The sequence below is a fragment of the Glycine soja genome, chromosome 2 (genome assembly GCF_004193775.1).
Source record: "Glycine soja cultivar W05 chromosome 2, ASM419377v2, whole genome shotgun sequence".
Lineage (NCBI taxonomy): Eukaryota > Viridiplantae > Streptophyta > Magnoliopsida > Fabales > Fabaceae > Glycine > Glycine soja.
In genome coordinates, this window is record NC_041003.1 from 40,486,458 (window position 1) to 40,512,021 (window position 25,564).

Consider the following 25,564-nt stretch of genomic DNA (forward strand, 5'->3'; position numbering starts at 1 on the left):
CACTGGTTCCTAATTAGGAACCTACACTTTCTCTTTAACACTGCGCATCAACGCTTTTCTCAAGATAACACTGGTCGGGTTATTGTACAATTCATAGTTTACAACACAAGTAATGTCACATCAAGTGTTAACTACACACTTATCCACAACCAAAACTCATTCACAATTTCACATCTCATAATGTCACAATCCACCATCACATGTTTACACGTATCTCACAAATTAACACATGTTCAACTTTACACTTATACTCAATCTCAATAACAATATTATAATCTCAAAGCAACATGTTATTTCACAATTTATCATATATTCCATTTATAAACACTGCTAGTGAATTACACAATACCACGACCTCACACTCATGTTTCAACACATTTAACACATTGCGCTACAATTTAACACTGGTTCCTAAATAGGAGACCTACACATTCTCTTTAACACTACGCATAAACAATTTTCTCAATATCAACACTGGTCGGGTTATTGTATAATTCACAGCTCATAACTCAATACACACATCTCAATACACATGTATCTCAAATATAAACATAGTATTCTCGAACTCCAACATTTGAATAATTTTTGGAATCACACAATAACAACACTACAACATTATTTACATAAAATATTAATATAAATAAATATATAACTAAATATATATATATAAATCCAGCAACGTATATCATATTTGATCATGAATTTAAAGAAAGTTTTCAATGTACCAATTTTAAATAATTATATAAACACTTTCTCATATATATAAGTATACACGAATTCATATATATATTATCTAAGAATACAACACATAGTCTATTAGAATTCTTTTCTCAATTTCAAATATAATATCAATTTTAAACTATAAAAAAACTAAACAACATGAAAAGGGGAAAATACAAACTCAATATCTCCTTACTTAATTTCATCAATTCATGCTACGGTTCACACTCAATACAAGAGCACATTAATTTCACAAAAATTTCTCATTGGGACATCAAATGATTCATCAAACATATATAATTTATATATAACTCATAGTTATAATTATAAGGATAAAGTAAAAATTGTAGAAACACCCCAAAACTCATTCCAATTGATACTCTAAGGATCCCTGCACATGTTCTCACTAATCCCCAATCGTGAATAACTCATCCCTTACCTCTGAGCGGACTCACGTGTCTTCAGCCAGCGATAGCAGCATCTCTAGCGGTTCCTTGAGATTCCTTCAGTTATTCCTCCGACTGCTTCGATAGAATTCCCAAACGTCAGAGAGACGGAGAAGAGATTGAAACCTCCACTTGTACTGTCTTCATGTGATTCATTTTTCTCCCTCCACGAATATTATCACGCAAATCCCAACGGTGGAAGTGTTTTCAATTACATTTCTAACAACATATCCAAATTTCATGAAAATCCAACGGCTAAAGAAACCAGGATCGTAGTTTTACCGAGACAATTTTGGGTTTCTGCGGGAAATTAAAATGCTACAATGCGAAGGGTTTTCCTCTAATCTCAGATATGATTTTGAAATTCCCAACGGTAAAAATGTTCAGAATTGGGTTGCGAACGTGATACTCAAATTTCACGACGATCCAACGGTGAACGGGTTCGAGATCGTCGTTTTTCTGAGATAGGTTTGGTGGGCTGCGGAAAAAAGAAAATGTTTTGAGAGGAGAAGGGGAAAAACGAAAATGAGGTCAAAAGGAGGCAGCTGACTTAACATAACTATTTATACCTAGGGTACTCAGCCTATTATTTGCTCTATATTTATTTATTTATTTATTTTTACTAAAAAGCTTTTTAAATTTATTTATGAAAAAAAATGGGATGTTACAATAGTCATAATCAGGGTCATTGGGATGCAATTGAAAGACTCCTAAGATATTTGAGAGGTACCATGAATTATGATATTGAATATGGTGGATTTCCTTTGTACTAGAAGGGTATAACGATGTTAATTGGATCTGTGATTTGGATGAGACAAAATCCACTAGTGGTTATATATTTACACTTGGTGGTGGTATGATTGCATGAAGCTTAGCCAAATAAACTATTATAACTAGATTAAAAATGGAGTAATAGTTTGTTGCTTTAGATATGGTTGGTAGTGAGAGACTAAGTGGTTGAAAAATTTCTTGGTTAACATTCCTTTGGGAATGAAACCAACACTATTACTGTCTATGCATTGTGATTCTCAATCAGCAATAGCTATGGATAAGAACAAAACTTACAATGAAAAAATGAACATATACAATTGAAACATGATGTGGTAAAACAATTGCTAAAGAATGAAACAATTTTCATATATTATGTGAAGTTATAAGGAAACTTGGCAGATCCTCTGACCAAACCCTTGGTGGAAATATGATATTAAAAACATCAAAGTGAATGAGACTTAAGCCAATTGAAAGCAAACAATGATGGTAACCCAACCTTTGTGATTGGAGATCCCATGAAGAAGGTTCAATGGGAAAAAACAAGTCATTTGTTAGTTCTGCTAGCACTAAAATTGATTTAATCAATTTTCAATATCAGTTCCTTCCTATGGTGTGAGAAAGTGCTAGATGTTGCATTATTGAGAGGCTAAGCTTTATAGTTAAGTTTTATGTTGTTATGAGAAAGCTTAACAACTTATAAAGCTTTTAACGATTTTCATATCCCTTATGGGTGGTGTATGATTTGCAGCATACACTTGATGAAATCACTTATATAAGTGTCAAGTGAGGCCGCATGTATAAGATCTTAGTGAGATTTCTAGAGCACTCATGAATATCAAGCATGCACATGGCCTAGTAGCGCAACACAACGACAATGGCAAGAATTGCGGGGGTGTACTTGATTGGTAAATCACTAGCACACACCAAGTGTTTTAGGTTCAATAGCTTGCTACACCTACTACATTGTGTGTCATATCTTATCAGTCTAGGCTTGATTCAATAGCTTGCTATACTAGGTTCATTGCATTATATCCCATGAGAACCCATGAACTTTTTTCTTCTATTCTTATAAAAAGTTTTCTTAAATGTTTTATTTAGCCTTTTGTAATATGTGGGGGATTGTTGTAGTTTGAAGGATATAACAAAAGTTCAAGTCTCACATTGCTTGGGATAGCTTTGCCTTAAGTGTTTATACACCACTTTGTGACATGGGCTTTCAAAGTGGCTAGCAAGAGATGGAAGTCTCACACACATGAGCTTGAGCTATATGTGCTTGTAGTAGTGCAAATCCACTCATTTTCCTCCCCCGTGTGTGTGATAATAGTTTGTGCAATCCTTTTTGAAGAATTATTTTCATTTCAAAATGCTTATAAAAAAACCATTGGTTTTAATATGTTAGCTTTTGATCAGTCACAATTAGGTAATTTGGGATTCTGATTTTTATTTTCTTAAACGTGTTTTAATCATTGATTTATTTTACCATTTATTCACAATTAATATTGATTTTATTCACTGTAATCACATTAAATTGTCTTTATGTCTCTGTCTCTAGCAGTCTTTTTTTCTTCCCAATAAATACCGTCTTTCAAATCATGTTTTAGACACAATGACAATTATTCTTGTTTCTTCCTTTTCATTTTCTTTCTTTGTTCTTGGGTTGGAGTTTTCACCCTTGCTAGTTTAGTAGCCTCAACACATCTAAGAGATTCTTATTATATCCTAAGGAACTTGCATGGAATACCATGAATAAATCCTTTAGAATAGTGATCATTATACATCAATAATCTAGTTCTCTCAATAAAATTAAGATCCACAACAAAATTCATAGGCAACATACTACAAAGGTTATCAACACACCAATTTCCATCCATAATAATAACGTTAAGACGCATATCAGTGCCACCAATATAAACAAAGGGTACCTCGAGGCATTTCGGGCCAAAAACAACCCAAATTATCAAACCAGACAAAAGATTCCCCATTGCCCAGTCTGAATTTGAAGCCAATTTTATCTCATATTTAGCATTAATGATCACCCTCCAATGATAAGAAGCTCCATTAGGACACACCACATTCAGGATAGATTGATGAGACAAGTATTTATGCTTGCATACCACAAAGTATCATCCTCTTTTGTCTCCTAACCAGATCATAGGAAGTTTCTAATTACCCTGTTCTAAAAAATGGAAGGAAAATTATTTTTAAAATAATTAATTTTTAAGAGTAATGATCGGAATGGACAGAGTCCGTACTCCATAGAAACACTGTCTTTCCAAATTCTCTCTCTCTTTCTTATTAATTTACCTTATTTATTAATAGTTGGAATTTGTATTTTTCCACATTACATATTGTCACACACACTTACCACTTATGTGGATATCAGAAACTGGAGAATGGAGACGAATGACATGTCATTATCATGGCCTAATTTTTGAATGGAGTCAATTGGTTAAAGACTCAATAGAAGATCAAATCTCACCTCTTGTGGCTATATTCATCATTAGCTCCATTGAAGTATTTAATCACAAATACAATTATTTATAACTTTTAGGATAAAATATGTTTGTGTTCTCTAGTATATATTTGGGTTTTACATTTACTTCATGATAAATTTTTTCTTTGTTGTTGCTCCTTGATATTTAAATTTTTTTATTATTGGTGCATGTACATCAACATTGTAAGGTTCGCTTGCTCCAAAACATGCTCTAAAAGTGTCATCCTTACCAGAAGAAAAGCTTGCATAATTAATTTACATAAATAAAACATCAGATAAGAACAAATCATAATAAAATTGCTTATTCAATATAAGAAAATAAAATCACAACATACCAAATTGTTGTGGTGCTTGAAATAAATGTTTGGCATCATTGTAATAATCAAAATATATTATCTTAACATGGTTGTTTTGTTGTCTTAGTGCCTCTATGGCTTAATTAAGTCGTTGATTATAGTACTTAATGAAAACATTGTAAGCTGCTAAGCACCCAAATTGATCATAATCATCTTTGTTGCCATTATTCACTATTGTCAAGACACCAAAATTACACCCAATTGAAAAGTTTCCTGGCACCACTATCTCTACAGCTCGTTCTTCTATTGATGTCTGCCAAATAAAAGGAAACAAAAACAAAATTGATTTTATAATCAATCTTGAACTACTCAATCATATTGTTAATCAAAAGTTGAAGCCAACATTTCAATACTTCAAATTGATATCACATACCATGGTGGCCTTAGTAATTTCTTCAACAATTGGGGGAACTATTTCATGAAGTTTTGCAATACTTTTATACAAGATAAGCACATTAATACCATTTTGACCAATTTCTCCTACTACAAACAATGATTTTTTTAAGTAGTTATTGCACTATGTCATAAAAGAGAATAAAAATTAAAGACATATTGAGAAAAATTCATATATATGTGTGTGTGCGTGTGAGTGTATCCAAAATGTTACTAAAGGAGGTTTGGTAAAAACCTTTATTTTTGCACAAGGAAGGTTTGAGTCTCTTAAACCAATAAAGTTGAATACTTAATGAATCATTCATTGCTAGAGCCATGAGTCTATTTTGTATGAAATAGTCCATATGAAGTGCACCTACACCGAAAAATGAAAAATTTACTCCATGCCTAATGTCTTGGCCTTTGGTGAGATCTAGATAGGTTGGCAACATTGACAACCCATATGTCTTAGCTATAATTAAAAAAACCATAGGTTAGTATTTTATTTGATCAACAATATATTGTGTGTTTTCTTCCTTCCAAAGAAATCTTATTTAAGCTACCTAATATACCTATAAAATCTATGATCAATTGTCCATTCAATAGATGTCCAGATGGATGTTTGATTACGTTAGGATTTATGTCGGCTAAGTGTAGCTGAACCCAAATTGTAGTACTAAACCGAAGATCAGGTTGTCTCCCAAGGGAATAGTGGAAGGATGAATATTCAAATTAAAACCTTTCGGATAAAGATATTTTTGTGTTTTTATATTTTAAACTACCTAAAACTAAAACTAAACAAAATAGAAAATAAAAGATATATTTTTGTAGAGAGATTAATGTGCTGAAAATTTAATAATAGAAATGAAAAGAAAAGGTAAGAAGTTACTAGTTGACGCGATAATAATTGTAGATGGAAACAATATCGTTGAGATACTAAGATTTTACTCGAAATCCCTCTATTTTCTATAATTCCTCACACTTCTACGTCGTTATATCATTCATCCCCAATTCACTAATGTGTTCTATCCCTAATCCCTTAGGTGATAGACCCTAAGTCACTTGCCTTGATTCCCAATCCCTTGGCAAACAAACACAAGCAATCATCATTATCGTTTGGGAATTAGCGAGGCTTAACCTAGATTATTCTATCCCTAAAGATAACCCAATTAAGTATCTGATTCAATTCAGGTTTCAACGAGACTCACCAAAGTGCACGTCAATTCTTGGAATCATCTATGAGGTGTGTAGGCTCACAAAACATTAAGTATAGAAGGCGAATAATGAACTTAAACAATATATTAATACGAGAAAATCAGGGTTGAATCATTTCCTCTCCTAGCTAAGAAAGAAACTAGTCACTCATGAAATACAAGAGAGAGTTTTTCAGTGAAGGGTGGTGTGTAGAGGTGAATTTTGTTGTTGTTGCCTATGTCTCTCTATTTATAAAATCATATATGTGTTTAATAGAGATAAATAATTTTCTTAATTTAAAAAATATAATCTATATAAGGAAATAATATAATCTATTTTAATTGTTGTAATTATCATCCAAGTGATTTTCTTCATTTATCTTTGAGCTATATATCCATAATTATCTCTGTTTTGAATTAATTTAGTTTCTGGACGCACTATCTGGAGCACTCCTCTGTTTGAGCTGGCTTGAGTTGCCTATACCTCGCTTGAGCGAGGCTACCTTGTAAAATTGTCCTATTTTTCTATAAAAACTCGCAAAATATATTAAAAACATCTAAAATTGCAATTTCTATCTAAAATATATTAAAAACTGAAAACATAATGAATTTGATTCAAAATAAGGCCTAAAGTATCAAAGAAACATCTCAAATTGCATATGAAAATATGGTAAATTTGTCATTTATCAACACTCCAAACTTAGAACCTTGCTTGTCCTCAAGCAAGGCTGAACTAAAAACAAACTGACCAGTAAAAATTTAAAATAAAACTAGACTAAAAATAAGATCAAGGATTTACAATGATAAGTAACGCGCTTCTCTTGCATTCCCCTTTTTTACACAATGATTTATTTGATCATGTGCTTTAATCGTCTAAGTATGGTGCCCAACCAAATCATTTGCAAAGTTCAAAACATGCAACAAGAGAGGCATTACAAATCTAATCACATAACAAATTGTCCTCTCATAAAGTGTTTCTCTCTAAAGCTCATGATTTAGCTTGGGTAAGTGTTTCACTCAATTCACATCTTAGAATACCACAATTCAACTTTGAATTTCATCTCAAGTTAATCAATACATCAAAGGCATGCAAAGACACTAAGGACTTTATTGGCTTGTAACGGGGCTTGGCTAACAAGGAGTATTGGTTTTTCTATATATTTTAAAGTAACTAGGAGGAAGGAAAACATTAGTTTATTCATTTCATTTCATTCACTTTCTACCAATCCTTGGTACCCCAGATTTTAAATTTCATACATACTTTGCTTTGTCCTTAACTTTTGATTTTTTCTTTACTTCGCTTCTCTTTTGTTTTTCTTTGTTTTTCTGTTTTTCAAAATTTTCCTTTTTCAATACTTTACAAGAAAGGATGAGGATAATACTTTCAACCTTTGTTCACGTGATAACTTGCTAGTACCCTTTATTTTGCTCCCTTTGAGTGGTGCATTGCCACTCCAAACTTCAACTTTTACCAATTCCTCGACCTATGCTCTCTTATCCTTTAAGTTAAGGGTAGTAGCGGATATATAAACATATAAATTTCAAGGTAAAGGAATTAGAAAAAAATACATCAATTAAGATCAAGGTAAGGTGCAAGGGATAAACAATGTAGGGTAGGCTTTTTGGCTCTTGGATAAACATGCAAACATGGCCTTGATCATTTCAATGCATACAATTGCAATTAATGCGCAAGAGATTCAGTCAAAGTCTACTGTGAGTGAAATAAGAGTGCCTCTCAATATATATTTGTATCATTATAAGGATCACTCACTCATCGGGCTAGGTCTATAAGTTACTTTATTTGCTTTCAATTTTTCATGCCAAACTCATTACACATCTCAATCAAGCAAAATCAATGGTTTGCACTTTTAGTATTTGAGTTCAACCACACAAAATGATTTAAGCACAAAAATTTGTTTTATTTTATGGTGGGTTTGCAAGAAAATGGTGATGCTTCTTAATCACTTGTGTTTCCTTATCTTCCTAATAATAAACATATTCCTAAACTACCACACATATACTAAACAACTAAACTAATAAAGTAAAATTAACAAAAAGTAAAAGAGAGGGGTAGAGAAGGCATCACTTAGGGGTGAAGAGCCCTCAACATCTCCTCTTATCCATTATAGCCTCGCCACCTTCTTGGACGGTGAGTACATGGTCCTCCAAACTAGTTGGCCGTTAATAGGGCTGTATATGATGAACAAAACTAAAAAATGCAAGTTAGTGCTATGCTATTGAGTGACAATTTTTTTTAACTCCAAACCTAAAGCTAAAAACTATCCTAAATGAATGTAATGTAAAAAGTAAGAGTAAGAAAGCTTGGTTGCCTCCCTGTAAGCACTTCTTTAACTTCACTAGCCTGACATTTGGTGTCGCTCTAAGAATCTTTGAGCTTGATGACTATGGTGTGTTGTGGGACTTCTCCACCAAGGTAGATCTTTAATCTTTGGCCATTAACCAACTAGTTGCAATCTTTGGATTGGTCTTCTATCTTTATAGTTCCATAAGGCTTAACGTCTTTGACAGTAAAGGGACCACTCCATCTCAAATTTAATTTTTCGGGAAACAACTTTAATCATGAGTTGTAGGGCAATACTTGTTGTCCAAGCCTGAATTCTCTGCGGAGGATCTTTTTGTCATGGTACCTCTTGATTCTTTCTTTGTAGAGCTTGGATGATTCATATGCGTTGAGGCGCATCTCTTCAAGTTCCTATGGTTGTACCTTCCTCTTCTCTTTGGATGTTGTAGAGTTAAAGTTGAGGAACTTCATGACCCAATGAACTTTTATCTATAACTGCACCAGTAGGTGACATGCTTTTCTATACACCATTTGAAACGAGGAAAGGGCAATGGGTGTTTTGAAGGTTGTTCTATATGCCCATAGGCAATCATCAAGCTTTGCAGCTCAATCCTTCCTTGAAGTAGCTACGGTTTTTTCTAGTATCCTCTTGATCTCCCTATTTGAAACTTCAGCTTGTCCATTTTTTTGTGAATGATAGGATGATGCTACTTTGTGTCAAACATCGTAGTGTTGGAGAACCTTTGAGAGTTAAACATTACAAAAGTGTTTACCTCCACCACTAATCAAGAGTCTAAGCACTCCAAACCTAGCAAAGATGTTTCTATTTAACAACTTAATCATCATTTTTGCATCATTGGTTGGACTAGCAATTGCTTCCACCCACTTTGAGACACAGTCCCCCACTACCAAGATATATTTGTTGCCACGTGAGGATGGTAAGGGACCAACGAAATCAATTCCTCAACAATCAAAGACTTTTACTGCCTGCATATTTTGTAATGGCATTTCATGTCGTCTAGATATGTTGTCAGTTTGTTGACAATTATCGTATGGTCGTGCATGGTTATGAGCATCTTTAAAGAGTGTAGGCCAATAGAATCTTGCTTGAAGGATCTTTGCAGTTGTTCTTTCTCCATTGAAGTAGCCTCCATATGGTGAGTTTTGGCAATACCAAATTATGCTAGCTTGTTCTCCCTTTGTTACACATCACCTTAACAAATTGTGAGTACTAATAGGAAAAAGAATAGGATCATCCCAAACATACCTGGTGGCTTCTCGGAATAACCTTTTTCTCTCATGGAATTTCATACCTTCCAATGGTTGTCTCGTGCCTTAAAGTTTGCCATGTCAACAAACCAAGGGTAGTCTTCGTCCATGAAGCTTATTGCCATGAGTGTCTCGTTTGGAAATTCTTCTTCGATCTCCTTTTCTTTCTTGGTGACTTCTTCATTGACCAGTCTCGATATATGATTAACTACTAGGTTGTCACACCCCTTTTTGTCTCATATCTCTAGATCGAACTCTTGTAGTAGAAGGACCCATCTAATTAATCTTGGCTTGGAATCTGCTTTGGCAAGTAGATATTTTATAGCTGAATGGTCGGTGCGCTCAATGATCTTTGATCCTAGAAGACATGATCGAAACTTTTCAAAGGCATACACCACAGTTGGTGCATTTTATGGTTTGACTATTTTTGTTTCTTAAAAAATAGAGTTGTGAGTTGTATTCTCTTATATTTAAAAGAATACATATATATCCTTGAATATAGGTTTGTTACTCCTCTGCATTATTTGTTGTGTTATTATTTTGGTCTAATTCTAAGACAATTTGTTGCTTGCACTTGTCTCCCTATAATTCATATGCAACAATTAAAGGTTGTAACAATTTTAGTATATCCACGAATGAAAGGTGTCTTTATCTCTTAACAAACTAATTGGGTTGCAATCATAACTCTTTTTTGGATCGAAGTTATTCAAATATATGTTACTCAACTTGGTTTCATTTGGAATTAGGGATATAATTTTTTTGAATGTATGATACTAAAAGAAGGATGATCAAAATATTTAACATTTCAACAAACATTTTTATGTGAAAAAATAACTACCTTATCATCAAAACAACACTTCTTTCTTTAGTAACTTTGTCGGGTTAAACATAACACACAAACAATCTTCTATTTGGCATTTGCGCCAAATTCAAAGCTTTTATATTTATAATCTTCACCAAGAACAAATTATATTAGGAAGAGTCTTAAAATTGGTTGACTCTTTCATTTATAAAGTTTGTATTTGATCTTAAATAAGATTGTAATAAGAGAAATGTTGACAGTGTTGATGCATTGGCATAAGGCGGAAATATGCAATGTAGCTTGATATATTTTAAGAATCAAAACAAATGTATGTAATTTTTTTAAATCTCAGGAAAAATTTGTATAGATTTCAGAAAAAGAGAAAATATGTATAATTTTTTAAAATCTCAAGAAAGATTTATGTGACTTTAATCTTTATTATACATATCATGGAGTTGAATTCTGATAGGAGAACAATACCAAAACCTTAAAAGTACTTAAAGAACTGCACCTAAATTTTATCCTTTTCTACTTTTCTCTCAAACTATGCAGGATATCTCACTTTCTTGAGAGGCAAATAACCAAGACCGAAACACATTATTGTAATTGTAAACGACGTTGATGTCCTATTTGTTTTATGCTCTGGCAAATGAATGGTTTCATTGATGTCCTATAAGGCGCGCATGCATGCCAATTTCTTAAAAAGGCAAGTCAAAATTGATGTTCTTGGTTACAAAGCTACAACCAAGAGGTGTCATGCATCACTCTGCCATTCCCGATTTTCTAAATCTCAGGGACTATAGTGAAAACCAAGCAAGCAACTGAACTCAATTGGGGGCCCAGTGGACCATGCTATTGGGCCTTTTTGGTCCCACATCTAAATCCTAGATCCACACCTATGATCCTACCCTAGGAAGCCACGTGCAGTTTACCCTATTCCATCACACAATTCTCTGCAATTATCTATGAGAAAGAGGCATATGGCAGCAACAGCCAACAGAAGAGTGGAGAATAAAGATTAGTTGACAAAGGGGAAGAAGGGTGTTGGAGGATAGAATAGTACTATACCACTATCAGTTTGGGCTTCTGATCCAGTGGGCCCGCATTACGAAATCCTTATGCACTGATTTTGTGGGCCCCTTTTGGGGTAGCCCCACCTCACCGCATGCCTTGTTTTTCCTTTATCTTGTTGTGGGTACACATTTAATTCAAGGAAAGGAAATCCCTTATTTATTTGACAAAATTCGGGTACAATAATATGAATCAAACGAGCAGATTATAACAAACTCAATTTTTAGTTTAAGTTTAATTTATTTGCTTCATAAACTAAATTTAACGAGTTAATTATTGAATTTAATTTTAAAATTATTTTTAAGTTGATTCGATTCATTGTCCCTAATTAAAACATTTTAAAATATAATATTAAAAAATAATTGAAACATAATATAAATTGAGTAGTGGTTAAAATAAATAATTTAATATCAAAATATTAAATAAAAATAATAAAAAATAATATAAACCTATCACTATTTAAAAATTTCAATATCTTGTAAATAGTATAATGGTTAAAATAAAAAATATAATGTGAAAATATCCAATAATAATAATAAAATAAACTTATTATCTACTATTATCAATATATTATTTAAAAAATAAATAAAAATGAGAAAACTCTATCTTATGTAAAAAAAAGATAAAAATAATAAAATCCTACCTTATGAATGAAAGAGGAAAAAAATATAGTAAAATGTTAAGTTAAATAAAAAAAGATTAAAAAGAAAATCTAATAAATATTCAAAAATAAAAATAAAAAAACATAAAAGATAAAAGTTAACATTTTAAAAAAAATTATTTCAAGTAACATCTTCAAAACACTAAAAATCATTAAATAGTAAAATAAGTTTTTCAGTTAATAAAAAAATTTAAAATTACCTAAAATACTCTGTCAATTATAATCTTTGTTTTCTTCTTATTCAATAAGAAGCGTCACTCGTGTTTATCCTATTTTTCTTATAGTTATTTTTTGTTCTTATCTTACTTCAACCAAACAAAATATAAGTGTTTCATTTGCTGATTTTTAATTAAAACTAAAGTTTGCTATTTGAATAACTAAAATAAAACTTGAATTTTAATTAAAAAAATAACAAAAGAAAAAGCACCGTGCCTAATTTTGTCCATATTTATTTAGGACACGACGGCACATGGCCTATTCTATATAAGCTGTTTCGCCACCCACAGTATTTATTTTTCACCGAGTTCGGAGGGTTTGTTTTACCTTTTTTAAGTAACAATAACATGATTTCATCACTCCAAGATTTTTTTTTTATTTTCAAATTTAAACCCCTGTGAAGTGAACTTGTCTTTGTGACCTACTGTAGTTACGATAAATATTGCCACATAAACAGTGCCGTGGATAGAAGAATTCTTAATTCCGTGGATAAAATAAACATATCAATAATTTAATTTATATTTTGCTGTTCCGGGTCACAATTTGTTTGATGTACATATATGATACACTTAATATATTATATTATAGAGTTTTACGTCATTATCTATTATTACTTGTGAGCTTCTTCTGAGTTTTGAGAGGTTGCAGCATCTAGCTGTTTCTAGTCATAAAAAAAAAAAGTTTCTGATACACATGGGGAATGGTCATTCGGTCTCTTTTATTTATTTATTTTAAAATAGATTATGTATTTATGTATGTTGCCATGTTGGTTTCTTGCTAGCTATAGGCATATAGGTTGTTTTGTTAATCTTTGCTTGCATTAGATTTTTGGACCTGTGACTCCATTATGCCAGATATATATTCGATTGTTTGGATTCAATAGTAGCCTACTTTCTAGGTTGAAAAATAGGGAGCCCAGATCTGGTGCGGTTGAACTTAGTGTGAAAAATAAAAGGGATCAAGACAGAAAGATGATGAAAATTATTCTTGTGGTGGTGTGGGTGAAATATTTTTTGAAAGAAAAAAAAAACTCCTATTCTCATGATAAAACTGATTTACATTATTATACAATCATAATAAATTATAATGTATAATAAATTTGTTAATTTTTAGAATAATTATTTTAAAAATTATATTAATTATCATTATGATATGTAATTAAATGATTATTTTAAAAGTCATATCATTTATTTTATATTGTTAGTATATGATAATTAAATTCATATTTTATTTTTTATACTTTTTTTATAAATTTAAATACAAGTTAACTCATCATTATCCATAGAACAATTTTTAAGAAATTAAAAATAAAAAAATTTAATAAAAAAAAGTGAATGTCTAATGTTCTTCATTCTTAATAAATTTTTATTTTTTGATATCATAATTATTACCCTTAAAACAATGATCAACCTTGAATAAAGGAACTGAAGTAGTACTAATCTTTCTTATTGGGTTATGTAGTGACAATTTCATTCATAAACTTGTCTCATCTCTCTTTCTTATTTTATTAATTTTTTTGCGTTGCTTTCCTTTCCTTTCCTTTCCTGATAGTAAACACAACATAAAATTCACAGGATAAAACAGTTTCCTTAAAAAATGTCTGTTTAATTTATGGCCTAGATCTTATAGTGTCGTGAATATTTAATTAGTTCAACTTGATGTAACTCCATTAAGCTTTTCATATCTTCTTCACACATACTATTTCCCCCTCTTTCTCAATGATGCCTAACATTGACATTAAGAAATGTAAGCATCTGAAAATGATGATTTCAATTGACTTATACATTGATTTATAAAATACATTAAAATATAATTATGTTTAACTAATTAAAGTTGTTAACACAAGTGATCTGATGCAGATCCTTTAGTCAAAGTTTACAATTTAGAGTTTGATCTCTAACTTAATTACGAAATCATAATTAAAATTATCATTTTACTAAAAAAATGGATCGATCCAGTAAAAAGTGAGATTAATTGAGTGTTAAATAAAAAGTTATGATATCTCTTGCTTAAAGAAAATATATAATGACGTTTTACTATACACACAAGAGAGAAAATCATTTATCCGAATCATTAAAAAATAATAGAAAATGGAATTAAATGGATTTTATTCATAATAAAGTAGGAATAGTTTTCTTAGTGATTTTCCCCCATAAGATCCAAAATTGAGTCCTTAATAGTTATTAAGAAGATGAAACATGTGTGACTTGAACCAGCCATCAATTAATGATACATTAATAATGTTTTAAAGATAGTAATTTTTATCAAATACTGATCAAATTAGCTAGTGTTCATAGAATTGATCAAATTTACAAAATTATATATAATTTAAAAATTATCAAATATTTCATCACATTACATTAATTAATAGAGGATTTAATTAAAATCCAAGTATTTACTATTAAATAACATTTACGAATGTCTGAGTCATTTAAAATTTAATATTAAAAATCATTAGGATAATAGTACTCAAGGTTAGGTTAGCATTTTTTTTTACCGAAGTTGTTCTTTTTTTAGTAAAATTATAAAAATACAAGTTTATAGAAATGAACTTCTAATGCCAATTAATATAGATATTGTTAACAAAGAAAAAAAAAATTCTAATGAATCAAACAAGACAGAGTCTTGAAATGCTTGCTTTCTCCGTTATGTGTATCTATGTACCGCACAATGAATTATTAGCAGGAAAAAATGAATAAAAGAAAGGAAGAAAAAGGTGTTGCGTGGGGCACTAGCTTGCCGACAGATCAAATATAATATGGTGCACTAAAAGAAGTAAAAAATTAGACTTGCATGCCTACAATTAAATTATGTTACTCATGATAATTAGTGATACTTTTCATAAGCCAAATCATGGGTATATGTCCTAATCAAAAACATCCATTTCATGATCGACAAGCGATTAACAGGAAATTGAGCCACTCATTACCACAAATAGATCAACATATCAGGTTTTCGGACATTAGCACACATAATTCCTTGGTTCAAACTTTTTATTATATGGCTAATTATCGACCCTTTAATCATCTCTTTCATCAATTCTATCGGTGTTCATTGCCGTGCCATTTGGCGTGCTAAAATGCATTCTAACTTTTTGCTTTCACTCGTGGGTATTAATCGGTCAAATTACAAATACTTGGACTGTATTTGATTAATTGCACCATTGGTTATGTTCACCCCACTTTCCTCCTAGTCTTCCAATAGATCAAATTCAACACATCTAGCTGGCTAGTTAAACCCGACCCTCCTGGAACTAATCATGGTGATAAGATTGATCATTAATGTCCAAAGACAATGGAAAGGTCAGTACCCACTTGAGTCCCTACCCATGTAATGAAAGTCTAACATATCGTCCACTTTGTATTTGTGCACTATTACCTAAGTTAATGGTCCATGAACATGAACAACGACAAGTATGACTCAAGTATATGTATAGGCTTAAGGACTATGGTCCCCACTAATAATTAAATTATCTTGAAGGAACAAATACACCAAATTGGAATTGAGTGAGGCAATTTTTTATTGAAATTTGGCATGAACTTTTTTCTAGTTTCTTATTTGGTTGGGTTGGGACTATACCTTTCAGCCTCCTTTAATGCTTTTGGTTGGAGATTTAGGGTCACATACACGTATAAATAAATCGGTGCATCTGGGATCATTGTACGCTTTTTTAACTTGGAAAGGGTCACATGTAAACATATTACTATATTTATAATGATTAACATTAATAATTTCTATAAGTGAGATCGACTCCAACTAATTGGCCCCCACTTTCCCTTTTACCTACAGGTGCATTTTTTTTTTTTTATTCTGCTGGAGTCCCTAGTCTGAAATTTGATAGATTAATCTGAAATTCTAATAGCATATGCATGGTGTGTCAATTAAGACTGGTCAAAGAATAAACTCATGGACTTTAATTATGCTGTTAAGTTGTTTAATAATTTTCTGTTGTATTTTTAACATTAACTAGATTGGTTTTCAAGTATATATTAATTGAGTAGCTATTGTTGTTTACTAGTCTCGTTGTACGATAATTTATAACGATGCGTATCAAAGATAATAGATTGCGTGCATCGTTCTTGGCCTGTTGTTAACTAGTTGTTTTTGGAATACACCAAGCTCGCTGGCTTTGTTCATCAAAACAAATTTAAAAAAATTATCAAGAAGATATTCTCTAATATATTATTTTGAACATTTTTTTATTATTGACTGAAATTTATTTAAAATAATAATAAGTTGTAAGAATTATATTTTATTTAATAAAACTCATTCATGATTTTATACTTTTAATAATAAATTTTATCTAATAACAGAAATCGAGTTTTTTAGACATAATATATATTACTTATACTCCTAACAAAAACCATTATACACGTAAATCACGTAAGGTTATTTTAATTAAAAATCTAGAATCATTAAATATATAACTTTGTTAACTATTTAGATAAATAATTTTATTGACTATAATAGTCTTTTCTGACTCGAATATAATTATGGTGCAAGACACTTATGTTTTAGAAAGAAAAAAATTACTCCTAACTAAAACAAAACAATAAATAGGCTTGGCAAGTTAATTGATTAATTAATGTATGTATGTGTCCTGATGCAATTTATTGCTAAAAGAACGACATGGACTTTATCATAACTCAATTCTCAAAGGCTAGGATAGATCTTGCAAGACCCAGTTGGTATGGGATTTTACTTGGGGAATGAGGAACCCCCAGAATTGGAAAATATTAAATTTGTGGTTCTGTCACACACTGTATGTATTATATGTGTATGTTAATTACTTGGTTACCCCCCCCTTCCCTTTGCCTTTCTCTTTGGGAGTGCCTACCCTAGTTTCCTTAAATATATATCTCATTTTCTTTGTCTTGTTCCCCATCTCCTCCCTGAAATAAACAATAGCATGGCATGCAGATTCCTAACCCAGCCCCAGCCTGTGTCTTTCTTCATATTTAAGGATTCCTGCACTAGACCAAGCAACATCTTTGTGCCAGTAAAATAAAAATTTCCAGGTTTCAGCATTTAAATGTAAGCGAGTTGATCTCATCATCATTTGCAGAGCCTGCAACAAAAATAATGCAATTTTCAAGTTTTCTTTTCTGGGAATTAATTGCACTCCATGTGTGTGCATGTTAATTTTATGCTACATATGATAATTTTGTGTTGCATGTGGACCGTCCGATCAAAAGGGATATATATATGACATGATGGAGAATATTTAAGCACATATACCTGGACTAAGATGACACAATGATGGTTGTTTGTATTAGAGAAATTAATAATGAAAATATATGTAACAAAAGGCCAAACTAGACTCTATAATTATGGGCGTGACTCTAACATGTATTTAAACTAAAACACACACACACACACAGTTCAACCTTTGGTAGAGCAGAAAAGGGTGTCTGAATCTACCTGGAAATTGAGGTGAGTTTTGTCTTTAAGTCATGGAAAAGACGCAATCTTACTAAAGAAGCCAATAAATTATATGATGGAATATAACTATATTTTAATAAATAAAAAAAGGGTGCATGGGGTAGACAGCCAAAGGGACCGGATAAGTAAACAAATGTAGAGTGTGTTATAATGTGGGAGAGAGATTCAAGTGTGAGGAGGGGATTCAAACACGGTTGCAAAAGAGAGTTTCTGTGTCTTCTCTAGTTGGACAAATCTTATCCCATCTCCGTTTATTGGGAAGGGAAGGTATCAGAGGATATTTTACTCCCCAATCCTGAACCTGTCTTTTTTCTTTTTTTTTCTTAGGGTCTTGCTAATCAATAAGACACTACACTGATTAAAGAATTTTCTTAAAAAATAATATGAAAATTTCAAATAAATGTAAAAATAAAATAAAATGTACGAACAATACAATTTTATATATCTTAATAAATAATTTTCTATTTTTAGTTTTCAGACCGAACCCAGCTGGCTGGTTAGTATTTTTTTTCCTCAAAATTTAATTTCATAATTTCCTCATTGAAAACTAGGAGTGGCCAAACAGAAATAAATGCAGGCTTGCACGTGACATAAATACTATTCTTTCATCTGAAGATAATACGTTCTGGAGATACCTCAATGAGTTAGACCTATATCTGCGTACATACATGCCCATCATAAGGATACAAAAACAAAGGGGAGGACATGGACCACTCTCTCTTGGCTCTCAGTTAATTTTCCCTCAGAATCATCAACGGCTACCCTTTGATCGATCTGAAGCACAAAGATTAAGTCATTGGACATTAAATTATAATAGTCAGTTTACTAGTACATGTGAACGGTGTTACATTTTTATCTTACCCTAAAAGGTTGATATTATGACATTCATAGATTGATCAAAGAAAGAAAGAAAAAAATAATATACCAAGGAGAATTAAAAAACTAAAGACAGGGCTAAGACTTTATCTATTCTCATATATATAATTACTTTAAATACTTCCAAGAAAATTTTTGTTTTAAATAATAATCTTATTAAAGATTCAACTCAAATAAAATTATTTATTTAATTAAAAAAATACCTTTGATTTCAGAGAAAAAAAATCTCCAAAGCCCTGATTAATTAAGAAATCAAAACTAGAAAGCTTTTAGGAAAAAATATTACTAAAAACATTGTACCATATTTTCTATGCACCTTAATCATGATTTTAATAAAAAAAAACTTTTTTATTTAGTCCTATTTTTTTGGGTATATTTTAGTACTATTTTTAATCAAACTTTTACGTCACTCATCAACTCCATAGTCTAATATATAAAGTCAAAGGTTGTTTTAATAAAATTGAGGCAAAATGAAGAATGAAGTTCGGTGTGCAAATAAATTAGAAAATATTAATTGGTAACTATAGGCCAGCCGGCCATGGAAGAGATTATGATGATTAGTAGTCTGGGAATGGAGAAGAAGAAGGGCCCCATCTTTTTTATACTTGATTTGTTTGCCAATTTAGTAACATGGGATGTCCCTAATTCCACGAAATTACTCACCTGTAGAATCTCTTTCTTTCTCAGGATTCATAGACATAAATGTTCGGCCCAATTCAGTAATAATTCATTTTTATAATCTCAGTATGTCTGACGTAGTATAACTTAGGCATGCGTATACCTTTTTGTGAACTTATTCAACCATTATTACTATTTTACTAATTATAATTAGATAGAGAAGCAGCACGAGCACTGATAAGCCTTTACTGAAAAATTATTGATGAAAAATGTGTTTATAACATTAAAGTGAAAACATTTTGTTGTTTTTTTTATTTTAAAAATATTTTAGAAATAAGTGTAAGGAATAAAAAAAGTAGAGATGTAAAAAACGATGTATAATAATTATTTAATGCTCAAATAAGTTATCAGTGTCTGTCCTTCGTCGGGTATATGTAATGTACGTTTTCCTTTTTCTATATAGTAACGCATTTCGCACGTAACCTTAAACCAATAAGTATTACGTGTGTGGCGGGGTATTTTTTAAATTTTATAAAAATATAAAGAGTAATTAAAAAACTATAAAACTACAAAAGAAACATAATACTTAATATCAATATGATACAAAAACATTAATTTAAAGAGAATATTTATTTATAATAGATACACATAAAAAAATGAAGATATGTGTCTAACTTTTTTTAAAAAAAAATATTAAAATGTCTTTATCATTTCCAACCTACTTTTTTTTATAAACTATGTATATTTTCAATCAGAAGTAAAAAAATAAAATAATGATATTAGACTATCTAATACTTTATAGTATCCAAAAAGACTATCTAATAATTTCTTCTTCTAATTATATGAACTTAAATAGAATATATCCTAATTTAATATAGCATACATAATTTTAAATAACATTTTCTTTACATAACTGTTTTTGCTTGTTATAAGTTACAAGTTATAATATAGTTGAAAGATCATTGAATTTTTTAAGTATGAGCCGTTGGATTTCTAATCATGTTTATATAAAAAAATTTATTGAAAGAAATAAAATTTATTTTTGTGATTTCTAAGTTTTGAGAATGTCTTACGGCTAACTGTTAGGGGACATCTTCTTTTAAGGGAAATTTTCTCTTGCTGGTTTTTAATTAAGAACTATTACTAACCAAAAAATTGTCTTTCTTGAAAGAGAATATTTTTCTCTCAATAACTTATTATTGAAAAGAAAAAACTAAAATGGTTCAGGAGTAAACATTTTACATTTTTTTCCTCTCTCTATTATCTCTCTCTTTGTCTTGGCTTTCTCCATCAAATAGTTCCCACATCAAACCATAATCATCACGCTTATTTCAAATCCCTTCCTCTTTCTCTTTCTCTCATTCCCCCACTAACCTACCTGTACCATCACAAAATCCTCAATTCCCCTTCCTCCACTCTTTTTCCTCTTACTGAAGACAAACAACACACACAAAGACACAGAACAACAACGTCGAAAAATGTCGACAAACCACTACACCATGGACCTTCCCGAACCAACACTCTGGTGGCCACACCCACACCAACAACAACTAACCTTAATAGATCCAGACCCTCTCCCTCTGAACCTCAACAACGACGACAACGACAATGGCGACGACAACGACAACGACGAAAACCAAACAGTTACAACAACCACAACAGGAGGAGAAGAAGAAATAATAAACAATAAAGAACCGATGTTCGAGAAGCCGCTAACCCCGAGCGACGTGGGGAAGCTGAACCGCCTCGTAATCCCGAAGCAGCACGCTGAGAAGTACTTTCCACTGAGTGGTGGTGACTCGGGCAGTAGCGAGTGCAAGGGGCTGTTACTGAGTTTCGAGGACGAGTCGGGGAAGTGCTGGCGCTTCCGCTACTCGTACTGGAACAGCAGCCAGAGCTACGTGCTCACCAAAGGGTGGAGCCGTTACGTGAAGGACAAGCGCCTCGATGCGGGAGATGTCGTTTTATTCCAGCGCCACCGCGCCGACGCGCAGCGCCTCTTCATCGGCTGGAGGCGCAGGCGGCAGAGCGACACCCTGCCGCCGCCTGCGCACGTTAGCAGCAGGAAGAGTGGTGGTGATGGGAATAGTAGTAAGAATGAGGGTGATGTGGGCGTGGGCTGGACCAGAGGGCTCTATCCTGCGCATCATCCTTATCCTACGCATCATCATCATCCCTCGCCATACCATCACCAACAAGATGACTCTCTTCATGCAGGTCTCTGCTCTATCTATCTCTTCACTCTTCAATACATTTCAATTTTCTTTGCTAATTAATGACTTCAATTCAATCAATACGTTTAAAACTTTAAATAATTGCTAATCTCATTGATTTACATTCACGTTCTAGCTTGTCTATCTGGCCTGCGAAATTATCGTTTTAATATCTTCCATTTTTTTCTTTGAAAAAGAAGGGAAAAATGAATAATTATCTTTTAAATCAACTCAAATGAAACACATTTGATTTTACCTTCGGTTTTCGTTTTTCATTTTCACCTTCTTTCAATGAGTGTTAATTCTATTCTTTTAATAATTTCTGCAACCTGCATGTGTTTTTTTTTTTATGTTTAAGGTTTATCACAAGAAATAAAATATGTAATTAGTATTTTATATTTTTAAAATATTATGTCACGTTCTAATATATTCTTTATCTTTTATATTAATTAGATTAATTTTTTCTCATCTATACCTTAAAAATATAGTAGAAAAGTATTTAGTATTTAAAATGAGAATCAGTTTTTTGTTTTTTTTACTCAATCCCCAAACAGAATAAACAGGAAAGAGTAACATAACAGGGCCAAGTTTTGTCAAAAAAACAAAAAAAAAAAACATAACAGTGCAAGTCATCTACCTAAGTCAACAAAAAATGCAATTTGTCTGAGTAAAATCATTTTATCCTTGCATAAATAACCATGAATTCCTTCTTTCACTGGATTTTTGGGTTTTCTTTGTTCCTTTACTTCAACATTACTGTTAATTGTTTTCTATGTATACTAAACAAAGAAGCACTAGTACTGTTTTTTTGTTAAATAAAAGGACAGGAAGGTGAAATAATTACATTCTTGTGGAAGTGCGTGAAGCATACCTTCCAATTAATTGGGATAAATGTGGTTTTATATTGGGATTTGTGAGGATGCTACTCATTTGTTTAGCTTGCTCAAACCCACCGTGAAACATACGCGCCCATTTTCGTTGAATTGAATCAATGTACTTGAGGATTTTTTTTCTTCTTGTTTTAAAAAGAAAAAAACACCTTTTTAGCATAAACTTGTAGGTTCAGAAAACTAGGCGGTGCCGTTTATTTTGTTTCCTTCACTTCATCCTAATCACAATTGGATTAATTTCTAGTGCATTAATTTATCTGTTTTTTTTTTTTTACCCTCTGATGGTATTTATATTTTTTTCAAACGAAATGATATGATTAAGGCATTGAGGCACTGACAAATGCACGTGTTGTAATCTTACAGTTAGAGGGTCCCAAGGTCAGAACCAAAGGACGAGACCAGTGGGAAACAGCAGTTCTAGTTCGAGTTCGAGTTCAAGGGTACTTAGGCTATTCGGGGTCAACATGGAATGCCAACCCGAACATGATGATTCTGGACCCTCCACACCCCAATGCTCCTACAATACTAACAACATATTGCCATCCACACAGGGCACAGATATTCATTCCCATCTCAATTTCTACCAACAACAACAAACTTCTAATTCCAAGCCTCCCCCTCATCACATGATGATACGTCACCAACCATACTACTACTAGACAGATATTATGCCATCAATGAGCGCATGGAAAAATTTATGTGGAGTTATTTTAGTTCAAGTTTAAGTCTGGGTATATAGTTGGATTAAGGAAGAATTTTGTCATCCACCATAATAGTATTTGACTCAAATATGATCCACTTTAATGAAATGAAAGATACATGTGATTTAGAAAGAAAAAATAGATATTATGCCACCCCTCTTTTGGATCCTCTATTTTTATTTTTATTTTGGTCTGGCTCAAGTGTAAGATATATAACTATCTATGTATCCACTTGATTAATTATTATTATAACTATTGCTAATTAATGGGTTGATCATCGTAAGGTTATAGAGAATCTTTCTTGGTCTTGGTCAATTCGGGAGATGCATGAAAGTGCAATTTGGTTTGTTTATTTTTATGGGGTCCTTGAATTGAATGATGTTCTCTTTCTACCTCACTCATCGTCGGTTTAAGGCGCGAATGGCAGAAGGGACATTTTCTTGATGCATGCAGTTTTGGCACTTCATTTTAGGCAAAGGAATATTAAATAGTGTTAAGTACTTACAAATTGTTACTACACTTCAAGAAGATCGTCTCCATTTTGTATTGAAACTGTGGGCACCTCATCGTGATTTGAGTAATAATGTGAGTTTGTGTTGAAATTTCAGTTTCAACATAATTCATATAATTAAATCTGAAACTTCTACTATAATTTAATCCTATAGAGAAATAATTTTATTTATATATTTTTTGAACTACTTAAATACGACGACAAAGATGATGCAATCATTATTATCAAAATAATTATTAGTCTAATTTGAACACGATCAGAAATGTGTTACTAAGATCTTGTGAGGGAGAGAAATTACTCATTAATTTTCATAATTATTCTCTACTGTATAAGTTTGGATCGATGAAGCAATTGCAATCCTACTGTTAAAAAAAAGAATAGAGTCCTTTAATTGAGTGTATAATGTCATGGACTAATAACATGATTTGTTATAATTAAAGTTCAAATAAACATCAACTAACTATGAAACTCGAACCCATTTTTAAAAACTATGAAACTCGAAGAAGTTCGTTTTTTTTATCTGTATTAGTTTAGTGTAATATTGCAGCACTTTGCATGATCTCACCTTGAAACGCTTTGCATGATACTGTATCATTTATGCTTTAAGAAAATTAATTTGTTAATATAGATTTTGTATATATGTTCATATTAGAGTATGATACACCGATGCCATACATTAATTTTCTATACTAAAAATTGTTTGTTGATAATATTTATTTATTTGTTAAAGATATAAGATATTAATGTATATTGTTGATGTATAGTAATGCGAACTCAATGTTTAGAGTAACATGTCGATTTCTTTTAAATAATAGTTGTATTAACAATATACTGTAATTACTAACATCTTTTTTACCAGTATATTTACAATATTGTAAATATATTATTTTAATTGAGAGTAGCCTCGTGTCTTCATTCAACCTTTAACAAATTCCTCTTGAGAATCAAGGGATAACAAGATGATCCTCTGGTCAATTGTTTTTTGTTTCCTAACATATAGTCTTTTTTATAACAAAAACTTCCGTGTACGTTGTTGTGGGCCTTCTTAGGCGTTGTAATTAAGCATCATCATTAAACATAATGAATCCCCTCCCGAAAACGTATTACATTTTCCAACATATTGTTAAATCGATCTAAAACTTTCCCAACTGAAATTCAACAAGTTTGTTACATATAGCAGTCAACTATCTAGGTTTGCAACCTTTCAATTTTTGTAAACCTATTATAATTAGTTTCACTTCAGATCACTCTCGAGTGTTTTATATCTTTTCAGAATCAAAGCATTGCATACTCTTTCACGGGGTGTTAGTTCCCTCATATTATGAATTAACGGGCGCGTGCATTAGCCTTGTTTTATTCTATTATAAAAACAAGACTTTTTTATAATTTAATTTATTTCTTTAAAGTTTACAAAAAAAAATGTAGAGTTTAATCGAAATATATTAACTGAATTTTTTTTATAATATCACCTCTAAAAAAATTCATATAATAAAAAATTATTACTTTTGTTATGATGGTTGGAGTTTAAATTGTTAAGGTAAAAAAATTTACATTATTAATGGATCAAAAATTATTTTTGTTGGTATAACTTTTAAAATGATCAATTATTATTAAAACCAATTAATTTATCATATATAACT

The 25,564-nt window shown here is 31.5% G+C and overlaps 1 protein-coding gene and 1 pseudogene across 1 annotated transcript; one reads left to right on the forward strand and one right to left on the reverse strand.

The window, feature by feature from the left end:
* Positions 1-2,178: 2,178 nt before the first annotated feature.
* On the reverse strand, positions 2,179-10,048 carry LOC114376190 (annotated as a pseudogene).
* A 10,802-nt stretch (positions 10,049-20,850) lies between these two features.
* On the forward strand, positions 20,851-23,690 carry LOC114394052 (B3 domain-containing protein At2g36080-like). Its single transcript, XM_028355603.1, has 2 exons — positions 20,851-21,826; positions 23,076-23,690. Exons 1-2 carry the CDS (start codon positions 21,088-21,090, stop codon positions 23,369-23,371), a joined length of 1,035 nt encoding a protein of 344 aa, XP_028211404.1. The 5' UTR covers positions 20,851-21,087; the 3' UTR covers positions 23,372-23,690.
* Positions 23,691-25,564: the final 1,874 nt, after the last annotated feature.